Genomic DNA, 24,874 nt, shown 5'->3' on the forward strand with positions numbered 1-24,874 from the left:
GGAGCAAGCAGCTTTCAGGGGAAATTCACTCGCCCCCAACCCCCGCTTCAAGTTGCCCCCGGTTAAGACAGCCTGGCACAGGGTCTGAAGGCATCTCTGCAGCGGTTTTTTGTTTTGTTTTGTTTCTTTTGTTTTGTTTCTTTTGTTTTTTGTTTTTTGTTTGGGGGCCACACTTGTGCTTGAAGACTAGTCTTAGCTCTGTGCTTGGGGGGGTCACTCCTGGCAATGCTCAGGGGAGCATTCAGTGCCAGGGATCGAACCCATGCCACCTGCTTATTTTCAGTTCCTTGAGCTGTCTCTCTGACCCTTAAATATATATTTTTCTTTTTGGGTCACACCCAGTGATGCTCAGGGGTTTCTCCTGCCTTTGCACTCAGGAATCTATCCTGGGGGTGCTCAGGGGATCATATGGAACACTGGGAATCGAACCTGGGTCAACTGCGTGCAAGGCAAACGGCCTACCCGCTGTACTATCGCTCCAGCCCCACTTTTTCATTTTTTAAACAGCTTATTATAAGTTATTCAACAATCCAGTAAATTTGCAGCCATCAGTAGGTCCAGGGCAGGGGCCGGGACAATAGTACAGCGGACAGGGCATTTGCCTTGCACACGGCCAACCTGGGTTCAACCTCCGGCATCCCATATGGTCCCCCATGCACTGCCAGGAGTAATTCCTGAATGCAGAGCCGGGAGTAACTCCTGAGCATCACTGGGTGTGATCCCCCCCCCAAAAAAAAAAAACAGAGGCCCAGTGCAGTTTTAGGCACGATTGGGAATTGAGGAATCTCAGTCAAGCTGTTAGTGTAACGAAACTTGTAGGTGGTATATGTGAAGGGATCTATCTAAAATTGACTTCATTGGTTTCATTTTCAGCAAACTGACCTGGCCCAGTCAGCCTGGCTTTTATTGTTCCCGATGTTAACGCCTGTTCTTTTTTACAGTAAACTCCTGGCCATCCGAGGGTATTAATTTCACTTACAAAGCAACAGGGCCGGGGCTGGAGCAATAGCACAGCGGGTAGGGTGTTTGCCTTGCACACGGCCGACCCAGGTTCGATTCCCAGCATCCCATATGGTCCCCTGAGCACCACCAGGAGTAATTCCTGAGTGCAGAGCCAGGAGTAACCCCTGTGCATCGCCGGGTGTGACCCAAAAAGCAAAAAAAAAAAAAAGCATCAGGGCCTTCACAGCTACCATTCTCTTTTCCATCCATTGTGTTCCTAGGAAGTCCTACTTTACTTCCAGAGAAAATTTGGGAGTTTCTAGTTTTTTGGTAGGTCTGCTTCTCATAGACTTCTAAGAAAGCCTTGATCGCTCAAGTAATCTGGAGAGGCGGGGACATGCTAAATTCCTCCTTGCTCCCCGGGTCTGGAGGTTAAATACTTTCCGATCTGCCAGGTATTCTAATCAAAAGAAGAATCAACAGGAGATCAAACAAATAAGAAAGTGTCAGGCAGGGCCGATACTGGGTGGAGAGGGATGCGGTTCTTTGTTCACCTGTCTTCCTCTTCATCTAGCGCAGGATTTTGAAGGTGACCTTTAGCATCCTTAGGGCCTTCAGTGTGAAATTTAAGTATGCCGGATAAAATTCCTCTGGAGCGATTTCTATCACTTTAATTCAGGATACTTGTATTACTCTTTCTCCTGGACTGAGTATCAGTCTTTCAATCTCCCATTTCACTTGATTAATAAGGATTTAACACCCGCCCCAATAGCGTGGCTTTCCAGCGCACGGTTGGTTGGTATCTGCAGCAGAAGAAAAATAAATGATTGTCCTCCACATCACGGTGGGGGGGGAAAAAAAGTGAGAAAATCGAGTCATTTCTGGTTCCGTTTTTCCAGGCTATGAAGGCCCCTGAGCTGAAGGAGAAGCTTGAAGAGTCTGAAAAGCTGATCAAAGAACTCACGGTGACTTGGGAGGAGAAGCTAAGGAAAACAGAGGAAATTGCACAGGTAAGCCTCCCACTCAGCGCCCGGGACCTGGGCTTCTCCCCGTGACTGTCTGTTCTGTGCAGCCCTTGACAGCTGCTGAAGTCTCTGGGAATCTCTTTTCTGCCGACTGGGCGCACGCAAAGAGCCATTTCAGACACTGACTTGTCACCTTTCCTCAGCTGCACTTCCTGCATTGCCAAGTGCTGGGCAGGAAGAAGTATCTGTAATATTTTTATTTCTTTTTGCCATTCTTTCTTTTTTTCTTTTATTTTCACAATACTAGGGATCAAACCAGGGCCTCACCCATGCAAGCCATGTGCTCTGTCTCCCAGCCCCGCCCCCAGCCTGCCTTTTACGTGGCAGCGAAACCCTGTTTAGTGATATTTAGATGACCTAGCAAGGATGCTAATGGGAATTGACTCAGAGTTTAAAACATCTAGCACATAACAGTTTTTTCCATGGATTTGATTCCTGGGGCTCATTTGAAAATCCCTTCAGATACAAAGGAGATGAAATGTGAACCAAGGACATATAACCTGTGAGTGTGTGTGTGTGTGTGTGTGTGTGTGTGTGTGTGTGAGAGAGAGAGAGTGCACGTGCTTGTGTGGCGAATCTGTCCACTGTGCTTTCCATAAACTTTTTTTTTTTTTTGCTTTTTGGGTCATACCCAGCGATGCACAGGAGTTACTTCTGGCTCTGCACTCAGGAATCACCCCTGGCAGTGCTCAGGGGCCATATGGGTTGCTGGGAATCGAATCCGGGTCGGCCGTGTGCAAGGCAAACGCTCTACTGCCCGCTGTGCTATCGCTCTAGCTCCTCCATAAACATTTTGATCTTTTTGATGACGGGAATTTTGGACTCTCTCCGTCAAGTAGCTTGAAGGCAATACCATAGACTGTGCATGGTCGCACCTTGCGGACCGAGCGGTGGAATAAGCGTCCGTCCCCCCCTGCTCTGCCCCACACAGGAGAGGCAGCGGCAGCTCGAGAGCATGGGCATTTCCCTGGAGACGTCGGGCATCAAGGTGGGGGATGACAAGTGCTACCTCGTCAACCTGAACGCGGACCCCGCCCTCAATGAGCTCCTGGTCTATTACCTGAAGGTAAGCGAGCGGGTCCTCCGGCGCTCGGCCGTGGCCGCTCTGCCGCCTTCCGAGCCCACTCAGCCTGAGGCCGTGTCCCCGTGGTTTCAGTCTCCGTGTCCAGCCTCGCCGTCATAACGTGTCCAAGCGTTCGTGGTTCTGTGGGTCCCCGCTGGGCCTGGACGCCGGCTGTCCTGTATGATACGGGGGCTGGCGCAGGGGCTGATCCCCTGTGAGTGCCCACAAGGGTGTCAGGGTGGGCCCCGGCCTTGGCAACAAGGGTTCTGAGAGTCTCTGGGTCCAGCGGCAAAGATGCAGATGCTCAGGAGTCCTTCTCAGCACCCTGACGGCTCGGGGGTCTGTACGTCTTTTCGTGTTGGGTTCCCCCAGCACCCTGCAAGTGTGGAGAGGGCGCTGGCCTTTGGGATTTGGCCCTTTGGCCTCAAGGGTGGCCTCTGGCCACACTGCACAGCTCACTGAAGCTACACCCAAGCCCCGCCCCCCCCCCCCCCCGCAAGCCTCAGGACACTTTTACATCCGGTTTAAAAGTTCACCTGAAGGGGCCAGAGTGATAGTCCAGTAGGAAGGGCGTTTGCCTTGCACATAGCTGACCCAGGTTCGATCCCCGGCATCCCGTATGATCCCTCAAGCACCACCAGGAGTAATTCCTAAATGTAGAGGTAGGAGTCACCCCTAAGCATCACCAGGTCTGACCCAAAAAGCCTAAATAAATAAAAGTTCATCTTCAGAGCGGGCACCTCATGCCCACGAGGTGGCCTGTGGAAACACCCCCGTCCTCATGGTCCAGTGGAAGCTCAAAGGCGAAGAGCATCTGGTCGTTGCTGTTAAGGGCCTTCTGGGGTCTCATGGGGCTCTTGGGCCTCACTTTAGGGGACACTGGGCCGAATGCTAAGTGAGAATTCAGACATGTGTTTGTAATAGGGCGTCTGATGGACACTGATGCGGGCTCCCCAGATGACACGGGCACCTGAGCTCACATTCAGGGCTGTTTTTGCTTCAGTTTGTCTTTAAAGAAGAATATTGGCCCCATTGTTTTTTGGGTCGCACCTGGCAGTACTTAGGAGTTGCTCCAGACTCTGTGCTCAGGGGATCATGCCGTGCTGGGGATTAAGTCAGGGTCAGTCACGTGGAAGGCAAGGGCCTTAACCCCTATCTCTCTGGACCCAAAATATAATAACGTTATTTAGAGAAATCTGAGAAGGGAGGGAGGGAGAGAGAAAGAGAGAGGGGAGGTGGGAGGGAGGGAGGAAGGAAGGGAGAGAGAGGAGAGGAGAGGAGAGGAGAGGAGAGATAGGACAGGAGGGGAGGAGAGGGGAGAGGAGGAGAGAAAAGGGGAGGGGAGAGGAGAGGAGAGGAGAGGAGAGGAGAGGAGAGGAGAGGAAATTGAGGGGAGGGGAGGGAAGAGGAGAGGAGATACTTTCTCTTTCCTCTAAGGATACTTTTTTGTAGCATTTTCAGCAGTTTTTCATAACAAACAATACAAAATATATTATTTCAGTTCTGCTTTGGGGCAGATATTGGGATTCGGGATGGAAACATCCAAAATATGGAGGTGGGGAGGTGTAATGGTGAGATTGGTGTTTGAATATTAAATGTAACCAAATATTGTGAGCTAACTTATAAAATTTAAAGGTTGCTAGCTCAGTGGGCTGGAGTCCATACCTTGCATGCTGTAGACCCAGCTTTTATCCCCAACACGGCATGGTCTCCTGAGTGACCCAAAAAACAAAAAATGGGAAGGAAGGAAAGCAACAAAACGCATTAGAGAGCAATCTCAAATGGGAGCGACGTGCCTCCTTGATCAGTCATCCTCTCCAGTTTTCCCAGGGAGATAAACATGGCAGAAATCACCTCTGACTTACCATGAAGCCACACATAAACTTAAGAGGTTTTCATGTGAGGAATGACTAAGAGGGATGGAATTGTTTCAGAGATCTTAATTTTCAAACTCCGATAGGGCAGTACTGTTATTCTTACACGTAAATGATTTTTAGAACGACAGAAAAGAAGCAAAAAGACGAGTCGTGAGCCGAGTCACGAGGGATCACATGTTGAAAACAGGACTTTCCCAGGCCCGAGCCAGAGTACAGCGGGGAGCGCGTTTTCCTTGCACACAGCGCACCTGGGTGTGGTCCCTGACATCCCATATGGTCCCCTGAGTACCGCCAGGAGTATTTCCTGAGTGCCGGGCCAGGAGTGACTCCTGAGCATTGCCGGGTGTGATCCAAAAAGCAGAAAGGAAGTAAGGGAGGGAGGAAAGGAAGGAGAGAGGGAATGAGGGAACGAGGGAAAGAAAGAAAGAAAGAAAGAAAGAAAGAGAAAGAAAGAAAGAAAGAAAGAAAGAAAGAAAGAAAGAAAGAAAGAAAGAAAGAAAGAAAGAAAGAAAGAAAGAAAGAAAGAAAGAAAATAGGGTTTTCTATGGTTCTCATTTGAGTGTATGTTTCAAAGCATCTCCATTAGTGAACCTGAAGAGCATCTTATTGCATAGTTTAAATGGATAATACTGTCCTGGTTTTTTTTGTTTGTTTTGTTTTGTTTTTTGTTTGTGTGGGGGGGGGAGAGAGAGAAGAATGGGGTCAGAGAGATAGTGCAAAGAGAGAAATAGAGGGAGGATGGGGTCAGAGAGACAGTGCAGAGAGAGAGAGGGTGGGGTCAGAGAGACAGTGCAGAGAGAGAGAGAGAGAGAGAGAGAGAGAGAGAGAGAGAGGATGGGGTCAGAGACAGTGCAGGGGTCAAGGTGGCCAGCCTCTGGTTGGATCCCTTGTACCCGTATGGTCCCCTGAGCACTTCCAGTGGACTTTGGACACAGACAGGAGTAAGCCCCGAGCCCACCATGGATGGCCTCAAACAAACCAATGAGCGATGTGTCTGAGCAGGTGGCCTGTGGTCGCCAGGATTGCAGGCTGTGTGTGGAGTCCCAGTCGGACCCACGGTGTTGTCTGGGTGCCATCCTCCGGGCACCAGCGCCCTCTTCTGAGCGGCTTCCTGCTGCCACACCTAAGCTGTTGGGTCACCCCGACCGGGCAGGACACATCCTCCTCGCGCTCCTTGTCAGCGTGGCTTCCTTCCTCCTTCGTCTGCCCCAGGACCACACGAGAGTGGGTGCGGACACGTCCCAGGACATCCAGCTCTTCGGTATCGGCATCCAGCCCGAGCACTGTGAGATCCACATCGCGGCAGACGGAGACGTGACTCTGACTCCCAAAGCCAATGCCCGGTGAGCAAAGGGAGCCTGTCCCGGGGGCCTGTCCCAGGGCACACGGCCCCCTGTCGCCCCAGCGCGCATCCTGCTGCCGCTCTCACTTACTCACTTACACTGCAGCCGGAGCTGCCCGTGTCCGCGGGGATTCGCTTTCTGAGCGGGAGATGATGGCAGGTGCCGGGAGCCGCCGCTTTCGGGGGCTGCTTCTGCCTTGCTGGGCCGAGAGAGCGCGGGAAAGATGCCCAAACTTCCATGTTTTTCATATGGTGAACACATTAATAGTTGGAAAGATAGGGGCAGAGCAATAGCACAGTGGGGAGGACGTTTGCTTTGCACGCAACCGACCAGGGTTCAATTCCCAGCATCCCATATGGTCCCCCGAGCACCGCCAGGGGTAATTCCTGAGTGCATGAGCCAGGAGAAACCCCTGAGCATCAATGGGTGTGACCCAAAAAGAAAAAAAATAGTTGCAAGCATACGTCATAATGCCAGATGGGGGGGTCTTGGGGGGGGAACTGGGGCCACCCGCGGAGGAATGGGTGTGGAACACTGTATCACTGAAACCCGGCCATGAATAGCGTTGCAACTCTGTATCTCACAGGGATTCAGTAAGAATAAAGACTAAAAGCTAGTGAATTAGATATTTGAACGGATCAATTTATGATATAAATATATTTAGTAACATTTAAAAATTTAAACAAACAAAAAAAACCAGTTGCAAACAGGCAAGCCCGTTGCTCGGTGCCTGACAGATGAACCTGTTGAACAGTTAGTTCTTCCGTGTAATCAGTGCACTGTGAATAGCTCCATTTTATGCAAAAATGTCTAATCCAAGCCATCACTTGTATCACTTGTCATCCCGTTAATCTTCTGTTTGCTTGAGCAGGCGCCAGTAACGTCTCCATTTGTCCCTGTCACATGCAAATGTAGCCCAATGACGTCAAAAGACCACGTGGCCGCCCACCAATAAGATGGTCAGACTTCTTCCTCAGAACCCAGAATGAACGATTTGAGGCTCTTCCTGTTCCTGGAACAAGCAGATATCATTGGGCTATGCTCAATCCAAGCCATAATATATAAAAATTTAAGAATAGGAATCCTATCTATCTATCTATATATATTTTTTGCTTTCTGGGTCACACCTGGCAATGCACAGGGGTTACCTCCTGGCTTTGCACTCAGAGTTACTCCTGGCAGTGCTCAGGGGACCATATGGGATGCTGGGAATCGAACCCGGGTCGGCCACGTGCAAGGCAAACACCCTACCCACTGTGCTATCGCTCCAGCCCCTATATTTTAATTTCTAATAAATGATGCCTTGACGTATTTTTATCATCAGATAGTCTAAATGACATTTTACAACAGTGTTCATGGGCACACAGAGAGCTCCCTGTTCTCCCTGGCTGCCCGGTGCCCTCGAGCTGACCCCCGAGTGTCCCCTCAGGTCCTGCGTGAACGGCACCCCCCTGAGCAGCACCGCCCAGCTGTGGCACGGCGACCGGATCCTGTGGGGAAATAACCACTTTTTCAGGTAAGGTATCTCCTGCCGCTGCCGTAGGCTGAGTCCCCCGTTGCTCCCGGTGAGCCGAGACCCAGCGGGCTCCTCCCCGCCCCCCCCCAGGATCAACCTGCCCACGCGGAAGCGGCGGGACTGGCTGAAGGACTTTGAGAAGGAAGCGGGGCCGCCCGAGCACGACCTGGACGCGGCCAGCGAGGCATCCTCCGAGCCCGACTACAACTACGAGTTTGCACAGATGGAGGTCATCATGAAGACGCTCAACAGCAACGGTGAGCCCAGGCCCGCGCGGGGGCGCCCCGGGGCCCGCCTCTGCCCTTGGGACCCCCAGGAAGTGGCTGGTCCGCTTTTTAAAATTTATTTCTTTTTTTTTTTTATTTTAATGAATCACCGGGAGCGACAGTTACAGACGTACAAACTCACTGATTACATTTCAGTCATACAGTGTTTGAGTACCACCAACCCTCCACCTGTGCCCATTCTCCATCACCCCGTATCCCAGTATCCCTCCCGCCACCCCCCGCTGTGGCAGGCACATTCCCTCTTACGCGCTCTCTCCTTTGGGGTGTTACGGTTTGCAGCTGGGATAGAGCAGGGACCACTAAGCCAGTGATGGTTGGAGGGCTCTCGCTCGGGATGGGAGATGCGGGTCCCCTTTAAAGTCCCGTGTTCTCATTTCTCCAGTGCTCCTGGGGCAGGAGGGACAGCACAGCGGGTTGGATGGTCGGCACCCCATGCGGCGTCAGCCCTGAGCTCCGCCAGGTGTGGTCCCCGCTACGTAAGCACTGCCAGCCAGGCTGCTGCCGCCACGGCCGTAGCGCATCCCTGAGGGATGACGGCTCAGACGTCTCCTCATCCCAGTGTCTGCGCCCCGCAGCGGAGCGCAGAGCCCCACAGAGCGTGCCTCCAGGATCTGCGGAGGAAGCCAACGGAGATAGCTCAGAGATAGCTGCCGGGGCATTGTGCTGTAAATGCCACGGGCAGTTCGAGCCCACTCCACAGTCTGCCCGAGTCACTGGTTACCCCTCCCCCACGCCCACCCCCACTCCACCCCGTCTCTCGCCTACCTCCGGGCTTGCATCCGTTCATCGGTGGGCACCAGCGTCTCGCCCTTCTTGTCTGTCCCTGTCTCTGTAACTCATTTCACTTAGCGTGATGCTCTCCGTGTCCACCCACTGCCCGAGAACAGATGACTGGTTAAAGCAACTTGGGTACGTCTACACAGTGGAGCACTTTGCAGCTGTTAGGAGAGAGGAAGTCATGAAATTTGCCAGCGAGTCTTGAGCAGACTCTGGTCATTCCGGCGTCCCCCTGGCATATCTCGGATGGAGGCTCTTCGCAGGCGTTGACTTTGTCTCCCCTGGAGAGGGCTTCCGGAGGTGTGGTGTGGGGGGCCGGCAGCGAGGGGCAGGCACCGACGACAGATACGCTCAGGTCCTCCTGCTGCTGGCTTGGCCGCGTTCATGCGAGTCCCCGTCTGCCGGCAGGTCACTTCCCGGTCCTCAGCCTGTCCGCCTGGTGGTCCTCCCCTTGGTGGTCCTATTTGAAGATTCTCTTCCCTCTGCTGTGGTTTCAGACGAAGACCGTCCACGAGCGGTGGGAGAAAGGTCGCTCTGGCCGGCGGCGGCATGAGGGAGTTTGGCTGCTCGAGGCAGCGTCGCTGGCCGGTGCTTTTGCTTCTGGCTCTGGCAAACTCTAACAGCGTGGCTGGGAGCAAGCGGCTGTTTCCTGCCTGACAGAGACACTGTGACCTTGACCGGGGCCTGTTCCCTTTTCGATTAAAGCCCCTCTCTCCACGCTTCCCAGTTCCGTCCCCTTCCCAGGGGCAAAGCTGGTGACTGTTCCCCAGTCCCACTCGTTGCTGGGCTGCCGTCCGCTGTGTCTCCCCCCATGCGGTCCCAGAAATAGACGCGAGTAATGGACTCGTGCGTCTCGAGAGTCAGTGATGCCCAAAAGCCCAGTTCCGCTGGCTTAAGACCCCAGCAGGGGCGCTGAAGCAATAGCACAGCAGGTAGGGCGTTGGCCTTGCTCGAAGCCAACCCTGATCTGATCCCCCCCGGCACCCCCCGCTCACCCCGCCCCCAGCCTCACCAGGAATGATTCTTGAGCACAGAGCAGGGAATGAGCCCTAAGCAATGCTGGATAGAGGCACCAGCCTGCCCTCTCCCCACCCCCCAAAGAAAACAGGCAAATCTAGTATCTGTAGATACACACACTCCTGTTCCCACGGGGCCCACGGTCACTCGTAAGTGAAGAACAGACCAGGGGAAGCAGCTCTTCCCCCTGTGTCCATGTCCCTGCAGGGTGGCTGGGTTCTAACTGTCTCCATCCCGCATGGGCCCTCCCATCCCCACGGCCAGAGAGGGCTGAGCTCACAGCACAGCTCCAGCCAGATACAGAGGCAATGAACAAAGCCGAGAAAGTGCTAAAGGGGGCAGGGCAGGGGGGCTCTCCCTTCCTCTCCTCGTAGAACCCCGCCTCCTTGCCCTCCTGCACCAGGCACGCTGCCTCTTAAGCCGTTCACTCCGGGGAAAGAGAGCGCAGGGCCCTGGAACTCTGCCCTGCCCCTCGAGGAGCCTTTGGCTTCTGTGCTGGGCATATGGGCAGGTCAGGCGGGCTTGCTAGTTAGAAAGATCGTTTCCGAGTCTTCTCTGTAAGGACTGGAGACGGGCTCATGACACTGAAAGCGTTATCAGATGTGGCCCAGTGGAAGACGTTTCAGATGTGTGTGGAGAGCAAAGTCAGTTTCTTCGTGTGCTTCACCCCTGGCCTCTCTCGGGCCCCCGTCCCCATAGCAGTCTGCACCACAGCAGCACCAGGAATAGGTCCGGGGTGTTTCCTGTGTAGGGGCGCTTCCTCAAAGCTGACGTAAGGTGCTTGGGGGCCACCGAGGCCACGCCTGAGGTGCTCCTGGGGTCTTGTGATGTGGCTGCACATCCAGCCCGGAAAGGCTCCGGGCCAGAGAGGGAGTGCAGGGTTCAGGCACTGGCCCGGATGCAGCCAACCCTGGTTCAATCCCTGGCACCAACTCTGGGCCCCGGCGCATTGCCAAGAGCGACCCCTAAGCACGAAATCAGGGGCTGGGCAAGTCCACAGGTCTAGGAATAGTGCCTGAGCAAAACTCATTTGGCCCCAAGCCCCCAAGCAAAAGCCAACTCGTGCGGACCCCAGCAGATACACCCCGGCACCTCCTGCCCCCGAGTTGGCTCACTCTTTCCTGTCCACTGACACCCCTGCTGACAGAGCCTGGGGCAGGCACTCTGTCCCTCGGTCCCATAGCAGCTCACAGTCAGTACTGAGCCCCACTGCGGATGCTCGGGGTGAACCCCTGGCACCCCAGCATTCGGGATCGTGAGTGTTTTTCCCCCTCTGACTAACAAGTGGAAATCAGGACGAGATGACTCATCTTATTCAGGTTTTTTTTTCCCTTCAGTTTTCATTTCTTAGCAGAAAACCTAAAAGTGCATTTATACAAGGGCCTATTTTCTACTTTATTTTTCTTTTTTCTTTTCTTTTTTGCTTTTTGGGTCACACCCAGTGATGCTCAGGGGTTACTCCTGGCTCTGCACTTGGGAATTACTCCTGGCAGTGCTCAGGGGACCCTATGGGATGCCGGGGATTGAATCTGGGTCGGCCGCATGCAAGGCAATTCCCCTCCCCGCTGTACTATCGCTCCGGCCCCAAAAGTTAGCTCTGTAATACTTTCTGCTTTTCTCTGGGAAAGTTTCACGAGCCCAAAGTCGGAGCCCCTAAAAGTTATCATGAGCGTTAGCCCCTGCGTGGCCCCTAGCAGCTCTGAATGGACAGCCAGGGGCCTGACACCTCCACCCCTTTATGAAACTTGGATCCCAAGTAGAGAAGTAAATGCAGTGTTGGAAAATACTGGGCGTGAGAGAGTGGGGACCTCAAAAGTGCACCCTGCCCACCCTGCCACTGCATTGTCTGACACCTGGGCCTGCGGCTCATGCAGGGGCCGGGCGGTCTCTGCTGCTGGGTCACGGCGGCGCCCGGGATCGGCCGTCCCCACAGTGTGCGGGGCGGGAGGCACTGCAAAAAAAGAACAAGCTAAGGAACAGAAGTGACAGGGCTCTGTCAGAAGGGTGGGCCTTTGGCGTGCAGAGAATGTACTCGAAGGAAGAACTCTGCCCTTTCGCAAGGGGATTTTTCAGCCAGCTTTCTAAGTCGTGTATTTTAAGGGTGCTAAGTCAGAACTCGGGGTTGGGGGCCGGAGCAAACAGCGCAGCAGGTAGGGCGTTTGCCTAGCATGCAGATGGCCCAGGTTCGATTCCCAGCGTCCCATATGGTCCCCTGAGCACCGCCAGGAGTAATCCCTGTGTATTGCTGGGTATGACTCAGAACCTCGGGGCAGGTAGCTATTCTGCCCTGAAAAAAGAAAATGCTGGATTTCATAATTTTAGTGGGAAAAAAAAAGTACTTAAAAATAGGGGGGGGGGGGGACTCCACTTACCTGAGGACTAGCTCTGAGCAGGACAAACGTTAGAGGTCAGATTTCTAAAGCAATTTACTACTAATTTTCTCTCCTGTCCCAGACACCTCTGATCTGAGTTAAAACCAACCCTGACATGTCTTATCTTCGTGGTCTTAAATTTTGTTGGAGATTCTTCCTGTCTTTAGAACGGGCACATTCCGCAGCTGGAGCGATAGTACAGTGGATAGGGCATTTGCCTTGCACCAAGCCAACCTGGGTTCAATCCCATGCAGCCCATATGGTCTCCTGAGCGCCGCCAGAAGTAATTCCTGAGTGCAGAGCCAGGAGTAACCCCTGAGTGCTGCCGCTAAAAACAGAAGCAACTTAAATGGGAACATGATCCCCTGGTCCATCTGGTCCAAGAGTGACTGAATGACGCATGCAGTGGTGACCGTGCCTTTTGTGAGAGTCGTAGCAAGTAGTTCTTATTGACATTGTGCTGTGACTTTTATTAAAACAACTCACCTAAACCTGCACATCTTGTGAGTGTGTTTTGAACGCTCGCTGCTTTTTGGTTTGCATTATTTAACCTTTTTTTTTGGGGGGGGGGAGCTAACCTGCCATCTTTTCTACCTCTCAGGGAGAAAAATCAGTACAAATCATGTGTTCATTTCACTCCCTGTTTCACGCTTTTTTGGGAAAGCCACATGGTAGCTGCCAAAAGGCAACATGAAGGCTCATGCCGTCATCTTCATCCCTGGCTCCTGTCTTGGAACTAAGCTGAGAGCCGTGGGAAGGGGACACAGGTAGCACCAGACAATAGCACATATGTGGAGTCCCCCCTCATCTCTGGCTCCTGGAGGATGGTGACCATGCACATGGACTTCACAGGCAAAGTCCCCGCGGTCCGTGCACTTGCCCACACATGTGCTCATCATCTTCTTACCGCCTGGCATCCAAAACATTGGTCGTGGCCAAGCTAATGTCCTGCCATGACCGATGAACCTTTAGTGAACCAGTCAGAACGGTGACGCATTGAGGTGCCCCCGTTGGCGTTTCCTGTTGGTGATCTTTACGTCTGCAGCAAGAGACAAGCAAAATTAATTGCTCGTTTTCACAAGTACATTGCCTTTTAGATATTAACGCCTGAGAAGTTGTCAGACACACAAATCCCCACCCTCACCTCCACCCCAGGACGCCATCAGTATCTTGAAACGTCATCTCTCCGTTTCCTTGCATATTACAGAAACTTGGGAGATTTATGGTTGAGATACAAACTGTAAGCCCACAGCCATATGCCAGGAGCATATGGACAGAGGTACTGACTGACCGTCAACACCCCATCTCATAGGCTCCATCGTTGACGTTGACCTAGCTGGCGAGAGGTGGTTTTGTTTTGGGGTTTTTTGTTTAGTTTTTTAAACAGACAGGCTCGGGGGCTGGAGAGATAGCACAGCAGGTAGGGCGTTTGCCTCGCACACAGCCGACCCGGGTTCGATTCCCAGCATCCCATATGGTCCCCTCAGCACCGCCAGGAGTAATTCCTGAGTGAAGAGCCAGGAGTAACCCCTGTGCATTTCCGGGTGTGACCCAAAAAGAAAAATATACAAAAATGTAAACAGACAGGCTCACACATCTCCCGTCTGCCTCCACTGAAGCATCTCCCGAGACATGAGGAAGACCCCATCCCCCGGGAGACCGTCGCCCAGGGGACGGCGGGATGTTTCTGAACAGAGCATCTAGCCAGACCTCGGGAGACAAAGTCTGAGCAGCATCCCGGGGCTTCCCGGGCCCTCAGGCAGCCGCGGCGTGTGGAAGGGGCCGGGCCCGGCATCATTGCTCAGCCCCCACCACCGCTGAGGACGGCCCACCCTGTCGCTTGCCCCCGCAGACCCCGTGCAGAACGTGGTGCAGGTGCTGGAGAAGCAGTACCTGGAGGAGAAGCGCAGCGCCCTGGAGGAGCAGCGGCTCATGTACGAGCGGGAGCTGGAGCAGCTCCGCCGGCAGCTGTCCCCCGAGCGCCAGGGCCAGAGTGGCGGCGCCGAGCGCCTGGGCTACAGCTGCCAGACAGCGCAGCAGAAGGTGACCCAGTGGGCCGAGGAGAGGTAGGCGCCGCCCAGCCGGGGCCGGGCCGGGCTCCAGAGCCCCGCGTCTGTCCCGGGGATGCCTCCCTTGGGTCACACCAGCGATGCAGAGGGGTTAACTCCTGACTCTGCACTCAGGACTAACTCCTGGCAGTGCTGGGTGTGGGGGGGGACCATATGGGATGCTGGGAATCGAACCCAGGTCCGCCACGTGCAAGGCAAACACCCTACCGCTGTGCTGTCGCTCTGGCCCCCAAGGACACGACTTTCCCACACTGGCATCCTACAGCTCCGTCAGCCCACGTGTTGGCCGTGCCTCAGTGACGCCCGGCCACAGAACCACCAGCTCGCATGAGCAGCTCTGCCAGGAAGGCGTTTCTAACGCTGCGGTGTGCGCCATTGCCGGCCCGCACTCTCCTCCTCTCAGCCCTCCCGGGTCCCCGTCTGCTCTCTCACAGGGACGAGCTCTTCCGCCAGAGCCTGGCCAAGCTGCGCGAGCAGCTGGTGAAAGCCAACACCTTGGTGCGGGAGGCCAACTTCCTCGCCGAGGAGATGAGCAAGCTCACGGACTACCAGGTGACCCTGCAGATCCCCGCCGCCAACCTCAGTGCCAACAGGAAGGTAGGCACGGGTGCAGGGAACGTGGGCGCCGGGCGGGCGGGCGGGCGCGTCGTGAGGCAGGATCAGGCATCCCTGATGCCATCCTGCCGGGAGCCAGGGTTGGCTCTGTCAGGGGGTGCCAGCGGATGGTGCTGACCCTGATCACAGTAGGCGGGGGCTGAAGGACTTGTCCTCAGGGCCGGAGGGACAGCAGAGTGGGCAGAGCTTCTGCCTTGCACACATGCAAAAGTCCCTGGCACCCCATGTGGTCCCCTGGGCAGCACCGGGAGTGATCCCTGAGCACAGGGTCAGGAGTAAATCCCGAGCCCTGCAGATGTGACCCCAAAATGAAGATAAAACAACTTATCATTTCAGTACTTTGTTTTCAAATAGCGAAGCTAGAGTTAAGTGATATTCTAGAATACAGAATAGAAATATTTACTGGAATATAAGCGTCTTGTTTTGTTCTGTTTGGCTTTCCGGCAATGCTCAGGGGTTACTCCTGGCTCTGCACTCAGGAATTACTCCTGGCGGTGCTCAGGCGACCATATGGGATGCTGGGGATCGAACCGTAGTCGGCAGTATGCAAGGCAAACCCCCATCCACTGTACTATCGCTCCAGCCCCCTGGAATATCAGTACTTTTGCTTGCTTTTCCCTTCTTTATGACTGTTCCTCTTCTTTGAGCCAGAGAGACAGTACAGGGTGATGGCACTTGCCTTGATTCCGTTTAGTCCCTGACACCTCATGGTCCCCTGAGCACCACCAAAAGTGACCCCTGAGCACAGAAGCAGGAATAGCCCTTTGGGCCCCAAACCAGAAATAAACAAATGCCCTTTTCTGGAAGGACGGTTTTGTGTATGTTTGCTAAGGGCGTGGTCTGAAAAGTGAGTCCTACAGGTAGGAAGGTTGTGGGGTGCATGTCTGACATACACTGAAGGACTCTTTGAAGTCATTTGGAAGTTTTTCATTTCAGTTTGAAGAATTGTTCCTGTGGGGAGACTCTTTGTTGGGGGTGGGGGTGTTTTTTAAAGAAAGAAACAGAAGCTCAGAGGCTGGATCTAATACAGTGGACACTTGCCCTGCACTCGGCTGACCAAAGTTCTGTCCAGCAACCCATATGGCCATCAAAGCCCCTCGAGGAGTGATCCCTGAGCTCAGAGCCAGGAGGAAGAGCTCAGGAAGTGATCCCTGAGCACAGAGTCGGGGTCTCCCCCTCCCCCATAAATAAATAATTAAGTAAATAAGTAACAAAAACAAAAGAATCAATGTTTGTTTTCCTCCATTTACATTTCCCTCCAGCAAGCTGGAGATGCCTCAGGACCATCTCCTGAGACTGGCTGGGTTTTCGTCTTTTACCCAAGTGCTTTTCCTTTAAGAAGTATATTCTAGGGGCTGGAGCAGTAGTACAGCGGGTAGGGCGCTTGCCTTGCATGCAGCTGACTAAGGTTCAATCCCCGGCATCCCATATGGTCCCCTGAGCACCGCCAGGAGTAATTCCTGAGTGCAGAGCCAGCAGTAACCCCTGAGCATCGCCGGGTGTGACCCTAAAAAAGAAAAATATGCTCTAACATAGCCAGAGAGATGTGTATGAAATGTGTGTGCTCTTTCTACATTTATGCTTATCATAGTGTGGCCTTTATGATAACAACAACAACAAAAAAAGGCACAATGTAGAGCAAGAGAATAAGAGAATAGTTTATCCCATTGTGTATATGGGAAATATTTGACCACACAAGAAAATTATTGCAAAACAGTGAAGAGAAGATGGGGGGGGGTAGGAAATGAAGTTATTTTCCCCTTTGGTTCTGCTTGTAAAGAAATAAGAAGTGTGTGTATGGGTGTACGTGAAAGAGAGGGAGAAAACAACTGCATTTCATCTTGTGTCCATGTGTGTTATTTGGTGCAGCGTACCTCTCACACCTGCGGCTGTAACAGTTCTGAACCATCCTAATGAGGGAGACACCGGGGACCTGGGTGGTGGGAAGTGTTCACTGGTGGATCGAGGGGTGGGTATTGGGACACTATGTGACTGAAGCTCAGTCATGAATAACTTCGCAATTGTCTCTCATAGGGATTCGATTAAAAATTCAAATAAAGGGTTGGAGCAAGAGCATAGCGGGTAGGGCATTTGCCTTGCGTGCGGCCGACCCGGGTTCGAATCCCAGCATCCCATATGGTCCCCTGAGCACCGCCTGGGGTGATTCCTGAGTGCATGAGCCAGGAATGACCCCTGTTCATCGCCGGGTGTGACCCAAAAAGCAAATAAATAAATAAATAAATAAATAAATAAAGCCTCCTAATGCGCTTTGCTGCGTTGGCTTGTGTCCCCTCATCCCGCAGCGGGGGGCCATCGTGAGCGAGCCGGCTATCCAGGTGCGACGGAAGGGGAAGAGCACCCAGGTCTGGACTATCGAGAAGCTGGAGAACAAGCTCATCGATATGCGGGACCTTTACCAAGAGTGGAAGGAGAAAGTCCCCGAGGTACGTGGCGCACACCCAGGGGAAGGGGCAGAGTTGCAGGTGGACTGGGAGGGGCGGGGCGGCCGGAGGCGGGTAAGTGCAAGGACCAGACACGCGGGGCGGTCCTGCTTCTGCTGCCTTCATCTCGATGGCTTTTCTAGCAACGTGGCAGGGGGCATAGTCCAGGTGTGCTGTTCGGCGAGCCCTCAGCCTGGCTTCAGGATCCGTTAACCCCCCGTCCATGCTCCGCCAGCGTGGTCCTCGCTGCAGGATGAGAGTAACCTGCAGCGGCTTCATCCCACGAGGGCAGTTAGCCCTGGAATCTTGGCAAGGGAGCCCCTTCAGACGGACTGAGCTGGGAACAGCCGCAGGGGGGCTGCCAGAGTCCCGCAAGCAGGGTCCTAAAGCTGGGGGCCAACACTGATTCCCCCACCCCAAAGCCCCTCCCAGGGGCTCATTTGGTGGTGTTCCCGCTTACTTGGCCACGCCTTTAGCATGTGTTCGGTGGCGATGGTTCGTAACGGGGCAGTTGATGCTTGGGTTTTGCCTGTCTGCCTTCCCCGTCAGGCCAAGAGGCTCTGTGGGAAGCGAGGGGACCCTTTCTATGAAGCCCAGGAGAATCACAACCTCATTGGCGTGGCCAATGTCTTCCTGGAGTGCCTCTTCTGTGATGTGAAGCTTCAGTATGCAGTTCCCATCATCAGCCAGCAGGGGGAGGTAAGGACAAGCCAGCCCGGGACACAGTGGTTTCCGTTTTGGGGAGGGGAGATGGTTTTTCTTTTCCTTTTTCTCCCTTCCACCCCCAACCCTTTATTTTGGGGGCATCATATCAGGCACGATGATGAGGGCTTGCTTGCTCCTGGCTCTGGACCAAGGGATCACTCTTAGTAGTGCTCAGGGCACCATATTTGGTGTGTAATGCAAGAGCTTTCACCCTATACCCTCTCTCCGGCCACTTTTAAATACCCCGGACCCTTCTTCCTGTGCCACTTACAAATACAGTCTTGATGCTGATCCAGAAACTGGCATGAATCATCAAGATTTCATTTATTTTCTCTCTGTATCCAAGTCAGATATCAAAATCAGCTCATGGTTTCATTTTTTTTTTCATGTCTGGGATCAAATCTAGGGTCTTATTTGTCTGAGACATGTGCTGTGCCACTAAGCTACTTTCCTGACTCATGGAAGTGACGATTTTAAACAATTATTATAACAACTTTTTTTTTTTATTGAATCACCGTGATACAAAGCTTTCCTGTTTCAGTTTCAGTCATACAATGATCGAACACCCATCCCTCCACCAGTGTACATTTTCCACCACTAGTGTCCCCAGTATCACCCCACCCATCCCAACCCTCTCCCTGCCTCTATGGCAGACAGCCTCTTCCATACTCTCTTTTGTATTGCTTGTTATGAATAGCAAAATATAACGTGCAGCCGAGCGCTCTTGGAATTCAAAAATTTTAGATAATTAAGGTCTGGAGAAATCTCTGCAGTGAGCTACTCTGTTCAGAGATTTTTTTTTTTAAGGTCATTTAGTTTATTTATTTATTTATTTATTTATTGCTTTTTGGGTCATACCCAGCGTCGCTCAGGGGTTACTCCTGGCGGTGCTTGGGGGACCATATGGGATGCCCGGAATTGAACCCAGGTCGGCCGCGTGCAAGGCAAACACCCTACCCGCTGTGCTATCACTCTGGCCCCTGTTCAGAGATTTTTTTGTATGTCTCTGGATCATGACCGTTAAGGAGCTTAAGTGGCAGCCAGAGGCAGTTCGTGAGTGTGACCTTCAGGGTCCCATGGGGACGGGGAGAGGAGAAAGACCAGCCCATCCCCTTCCCCTTGGGGCCCGAGCCTGCCGTCATGGAACCCGCGTACCTGCACTTCTCACTGGGTTCTGGAAGTTGGCGGCCACCAGGGTTTTTAGGGGGCAGGTGGAGACGACGCCTGCCCCTGTCCTGAGGCCCCCGTGACGTCAGCCTGGCTTGAAGTCCGGAGGCATCTCTGCAGTGAGCTGCTCGGCTCCGGGAGTCTGTTGTGGGTCTCCTACCACACAGTTTTCATTTGTAGTTCACAAGTGCCTTCCTTGGGGTTTTTTTGGGGGAGGAGGGGGAGGGGTGCTGTCTAGTGTGTGTTTAGGAGATCTGGGGGCCCACTGGCAGTTCTGTCAGACACGCCGTCGGAGCCAAAGGTACCCGTTGCTTGATCCCTGAACTGCCCTGAGTGCCCGAGCTGGCCCAGGGCCACCCCAGCAGTGCTCAGGGACCATGTGGCTGGATCTCTCTGTGTTGGGTGACACTGCGTCCCCTTCAACACCCAGAGTGCCTCCTCCCCCTCTCCCTGCCCCCCTCTTCCCCCTTCTCCTCCTGCTTCCCCTCCCCCACCTCCTTTCTCCCCCTCCCCCTCACCTCTCCCTGCCCCCTCTACCTTTCCCCCTCCCCTTTTTTTCCCCCCTACCCCTACCCCGTTCCCCTCTCCACCTCCCCCTCCCCGCCCCAGCCGGGACCCCTACGGTTATGGGAAACAGGCAGCACCTCAGGCCGTGCCCAAAGAGGAGCAGCCGAGCAGAGACCAAGAAGCCCTGGGGGTCTCGGGGGTCCCGGGGTCTAGGTCACATTTGGCTCCCGCAGGTGGCCGGCCGTCTGCACGTGGAGGTGATGCGCGTGACGGGCGCCGTCCCCGAGCGCCTGGCAGAGGATGACTCCTCTGAGAACTCGAGCGAGAGTGGGAGCCTGGAGGTGGGGGACGGCAGCGCAGATGGCCTGCACCGCGTGCGCAAGCTGACGTGCCGGGTGAGTCCCCGCCCAGGCCCCCCCCCAGGCGGCCAGAGGAGACCCCGCCCAGGCCCCCTGGGAGGCGGCCAGAGGAGACCGTCCGGCAGGAGGGATGCTGCGCAGTGACGCCCAGAGCCCGGGAGCACTGGACGGCGGGCAGTGGGGCGGGGGTGGGGGGGAGAGCAGGACCCGGGCAGACACGGGCCGTATGTATGTCTTTCATGACACTGCAGTGGGCCGTGCTCCACGAAGAGGACACCTTGTTGGTTTTTCCTTTCTTAATTGTTACTTTGTTTCGTTTTATTGAATCACCTTGGCGCTCTGAGATACAGTTACAAGCTTTTCTGATTGGGTTTCAGTCCGCACAGTGACCAACACACAGCAGTGTGATTTCCCACCACCAGTGTCCCCTGTCTCCCCCCAACCAGCTCTGTGGCAGGCGTCTTCTCTTGCTCGCTCGCTCTCTTTCCCCTCTCTCTTCTCTCTCTTCTCTTTTATCTCTCTTCTCACTTCTCTCTTCTCTTTCTCTCTTTTCTCTTCTCCTCTCCTCTTCTCTTCTTGTCTCATCTCTTCTCTCTGTCTCTCTCTGTCTCTCTGTCTCTCTCTCTCTCTGTCTCTCTCCTTTTGGGTACTATGGTTTGCAATACAGACACTGAGAGGCCATCATGTTTGGTCCTTTGCCCACTTCCAGCTCACATCTCCCATTCAGAGCCGTCCCTCCCAACCATCGTTGTCACAGTGATCCCTTCTCTATCCCAACTGCCCTCTCCCCCAGCTCTTGAGGCGGGCTTCCAATCATGGATCATTGTTCTGACCTCTGTTTCCTTGGGTGTTAGTCTCATACTACATTTTCTTTTTTTCTTTTTTAATCCCACAAACGAGCGCAGTCTTTCTATGTCTGTCCCTCCTCTGACTCATTTCACTCAGCGTGAGACTCTCCATGTCCATCCACTTACAAGCAAATTTCATGACTTCATTTTTCCTAACAGCTGCATAGTATTCCATTGTGTAGATGTACCGTAGTTTCTTTAACCAGTCGTCTGTGCTCGCGCACTCGGGTTGTTTTCAGATTCTGGCTGTTGTGAACAGTGCTGCAGTGAACATGCGGGTGCGGGTGTCGTTTCTGCTGTGTGCTTTTGCAGAGGGCACCTCAGTGAATATTTCCTTCACGGTTGTTCTCTTTGCTTTGCAAAAAAAAATATTAATAAAACCAAAATCTCTTCAGGTGAAGATCAAAGAGGCCACAGGGCTGCCCTTAAACCTGTCAAATTTCGTCTTCTGCCAATACACCTTCTGGGACCAGTGCGAATCCACGGTCGCCGCCCCCGTGGTGGACCCCGAGGTGCCGTCCCCACAGTCCAAGGACGCCCAGTACACAGTGACGTTCTCCCACTGCAAGGTGCGGAGCCCTTCCAGCACGAGCCGGGGCCGGGGTGGAACTCGGGCTTCAGTTTGACCCCTGGCACCTCACCCCTGAGAATGACTAACAGCAGCAGCAGCAGCAGCAAGCAGCTTTGCACCTAATTTAGAAATGTTGGCCAGGGGCTGGAGTGATAGCACAGCGGGCAGGGCGTTTGCCTTGCACGCGGCTGACCCGGGTTCGAATCCCAGCATCCCATATGGTCCCCTGAGCACAGCCAGGGATAATTCCTGAGTGCATGAGCCAGGAATGACTCCTGTGCATCGCCAGGTGTGACCCAAAAAGAAAAAAAAAAAATGTTGCCCAAGAGGGGCCGGAGTACAGCGGGGAGGGTGTTTGCCTTGCACACGGCTCACCCAGGATTGATCCCCAGCATCCTATATGGTCCCCCCGAACAGTGCCAGGAATAATTTCTGCGTGCAGAGCCAAGAGTAACCCCTGAACGTTGCCGGGTATGACCCAAAAAACCCCCCACCTCCCCCCAAAAAAAGTTAGCCATTAGGGAACAGGGATATTGCCAAAGGGCTGGAAACCCTTGTCCAGAGGGGGCGGCCCTGAGTCCAGTGTCCATGCCATGTGGCCTCCCGGGCACTGCTGAGTCTAACCCTCATGCCCCACCCCGCCCCTGGCACTGAGGGGAGAAAAGCAAGACTCTTGTAGGCATGAGAGATCACGTCCAGGGGGGTGCCTGCAGCTCACCCTAGTGTGGGGGTCCCTGGCATCACGCAACTCCCCCAAGCAGCAGCAGGTGTGGTCCTGAGCACAGACTAGGAGCACTGCCAGGTGGGCCCCAAGACAGTGAAAGAAGACCGAGCCGGGAGGAGGGACAGTTAGCCCTCAGAGGGAGGCAGGTCCACATTCGGGAAAGGAAAGGATGAGGGCGGGAGCCGTAGCACAGCGGGGAGAGCGTTTGCCTTGCATGCGGCCGACCCAGGTTCGATTCCCAGCATCCCATATTGGTCCCCTGAGCACCACCAGGAGTAATTCCTGAGTGCAGAGCCAGGAGTGACCCCTGAGCATCGCCGGGTGTGACCCAAAAAAGCAAAACAAAGAGGCAGGGATGACGGGAGCACGTCACGCCCGACAGCCCTTCCACACCCCGCGGGCTGCGGGGTCCCAGAAAAGCAGAACAAAACGGCTTTTAGGCCGGGCTCGGGCGCCTGTGACTTGGTGCGTGTCGAGGCAGTGGGAGGTGAAGCGGACGTTCCCCGCATGTGCCCGTCCACGTCCTTGTCTCCCCTCCCCACGCCCAGGACTACGTGGTGACGGTGACGGAGGAGTTCCTGGAGTTCATATCCGACGGGGCTCTGGCCATCGAGGTGTGGGGCCACCGCTGCGCCGGCAACGGGAGTGCCCTCTGGGAGGTCGGCTCGCTGCACGCCAAGACACGGACGCTGCACGACAGGTGAGTGCCCGCGACACGCCCGCCGCGGCCACCCCGTGCCACGTCACCGGCAGGAACTGCACCTGGTCCCCAGCTGCCCGCCAGGCTTCTCCTTCTGAGCCTGTGTTCTCTGAGCCCGCCTCTCCCTCCCTCTCTCTCTCCCTCTCTCCCCCTCCTCTCTCTCCCCCCCTCTCCCTCTCTCTTCTCTCCTCCTCTCTCCCTCTCCCTCCCCCTCCTCCTCTCTCTCCCCCTCTCTCCTTCTCTTCTCTCCTCTCTCCCCCCTCTCCCTCTCTCTTCCCTCCTTCTCTCACCTTCTCCCTCTCTCCCCTCCTCCTCTTTCCCTCTCTCCTTTTCCCCCTCCCCCCCTTTCCCTCCCTCGCTCTTCCTCTCTTTATCTCTCCTCTCTCCTTCCCTCCTTTCCTCTCTCCCTCTCTCTTCTCTCTTTCTCTCTCTCCTCTCTTCCTCTCTCCCTCTCCTTTCCTGTCTCCCTCTCTCTTTTCTTTCTCTCTCTCCTCCTTCCCCTCCTCTCTCCCTCTCTCTTCTCTTTCACTCCTCTCTTCCTCTGTCCCTCTCTTCTCCTCTCTCTCTCCTCTTTCTCGCTTGTCTCTCCCTCCCGTCTTCCCTCTCTCTCTCTCCCCCTTTCTCCCTCTCTCTCTTCTCTCTCCCTCTGTCTTCCTTATCTCTCCTCTCTCCTCCCTCTCTCTCTCATCTCTCTCTCTTCCTCTCCCCTCTCTCTCTTTCTCTCTCCCTCTCTTTTTCCTCTCTGGAGAGGAGCCCATGTTCTCTCTTGAACACATACTCTTCCATCACACTTCTCTAAGTAATTTTCCCTCAATAAACATTTTTTTCTTTAAAAACAAAGTCAGCACTTGGACATGTGTTCAGTCCACAGGGCTGGCCAGATGGGCAGTGCTCATGGGCTGCCTGCAGGAGCCTGGATTCCGTCCCCCGAACCACGGTGGCCCTCAGCCCCCCGTCAGGAGCAGCCCTGAGCCCCACCGTGTCACCTAAAATAACGGGGGCCGGGGGGAGAGAGTGTTGTAAATGACAGCGTCTCTAAAGAAACTGAGGGGGTAGAAACCAGCTCTGGCCCTGCACTGTGGGGGTAGAAACCAGCTCTGGCCCTGCACGGTGGGCTGCTGCCAGGCATCAGGGACAGGCACTGGGGGAAGAGGAGTAGCTTTCGTCTCCGCGGAGACTCCAACAGCTGTGCACGCGCCAGGCCTTAACTCCACGTTCCGCACGGAGCTGAGCTGGAGACGGCCTCAGCCTCAAGCGGGAAACGGAAAACTGCGGGGGCCGGGGAGAGAGTCTGCAGGGCGGAATTTGCCTTGCATGTGGCCGGCCCAGGCTCCGTCCCTGGCATCCCATCTGGGCCCCACCAGAATGGCCCCCGGCCGCAGGGCCAGGAGGAAGCCCTGAGCACAGCGGGGCGTGACCCCCCCAAACCGAAACGGAGTCCAATACAGAGAACCATCCGGAGGGGTTGGCCCGAGTGTTCGTGAGACCCGAGCCCGGGACGTGGCGCTGTGCCTCTCTGGTGTGCCAGTCACCCCGGCCCCCTCTGCTCTTTCTCTCTCCAGGTTTTGGGGGTGGGTGGGGGCGGGGCGGGGCCATTCCCCACAGCGCTTGGCCGCTCCCCACTTGGCGCTGGGGGGTTGCTTCCAGCCGGGCTGATGGCGGTGGGTAAGGGGGAGGCGAGTGGTACCAGGGATCGAATTTGGACTCCTGGGCCCTGTGGGGCCCATGCCCGGCCCGCAGAGCGCCCGCCCCCGTCCCTGCAGTCCTGCTGTCCCCGGCCTTGTCCTGAGAGGGGCTCTTGCAGGTGGAACGAGGTGACGCGCCGCATCGAGCTGTGGGTCTCCATCCTGGAGCTGAACGAGCTCGGGGAGTACGCGGCCGTGGAGCTCCACCAGGCCAAGGACGTCAACACGGGCGGCGTCTTCCAGCTCCGCCAGGTGCCCGTCTGC

The 24,874-nt window shown here is 54.7% G+C and overlaps 1 protein-coding gene and 1 pseudogene across 1 annotated transcript in view; one reads left to right on the forward strand and one right to left on the reverse strand.

The window, feature by feature from the left end:
• KIF13A (kinesin family member 13A) overlaps positions 1-24,874 on the forward strand; it is a 77,185-nt gene that overhangs the window by 17,061 nt on the left and 35,250 nt on the right. The window contains exons 9-21 of the mRNA XM_055124321.1: positions 1,842-1,952; positions 2,899-3,033; positions 6,120-6,250; positions 7,680-7,766; positions 7,857-8,023; positions 14,072-14,285; positions 14,723-14,885; positions 17,207-17,347; positions 17,894-18,043; positions 19,957-20,118; positions 21,326-21,499; positions 22,774-22,925; positions 24,730-24,862. Of these exons, the coding sequence (XP_054980296.1) occupies positions 1,842-1,952; positions 2,899-3,033; positions 6,120-6,250; positions 7,680-7,766; positions 7,857-8,023; positions 14,072-14,285; positions 14,723-14,885; positions 17,207-17,347; positions 17,894-18,043; positions 19,957-20,118; positions 21,326-21,499; positions 22,774-22,925; positions 24,730-24,862 (1,920 nt within the window). The remainder of the gene's footprint in view (positions 1-1,841; positions 1,953-2,898; positions 3,034-6,119; positions 6,251-7,679; positions 7,767-7,856; positions 8,024-14,071; positions 14,286-14,722; positions 14,886-17,206; positions 17,348-17,893; positions 18,044-19,956; positions 20,119-21,325; positions 21,500-22,773; positions 22,926-24,729; positions 24,863-24,874) is intronic.
• Positions 523-1,512, reverse strand: LOC105943204 (elongin-C-like; annotated as a pseudogene).

Source organism: Sorex araneus, chromosome 2 (genome assembly GCF_027595985.1).
Source record: "Sorex araneus isolate mSorAra2 chromosome 2, mSorAra2.pri, whole genome shotgun sequence".
NCBI lineage: Eukaryota > Metazoa > Chordata > Mammalia > Eulipotyphla > Soricidae > Sorex > Sorex araneus.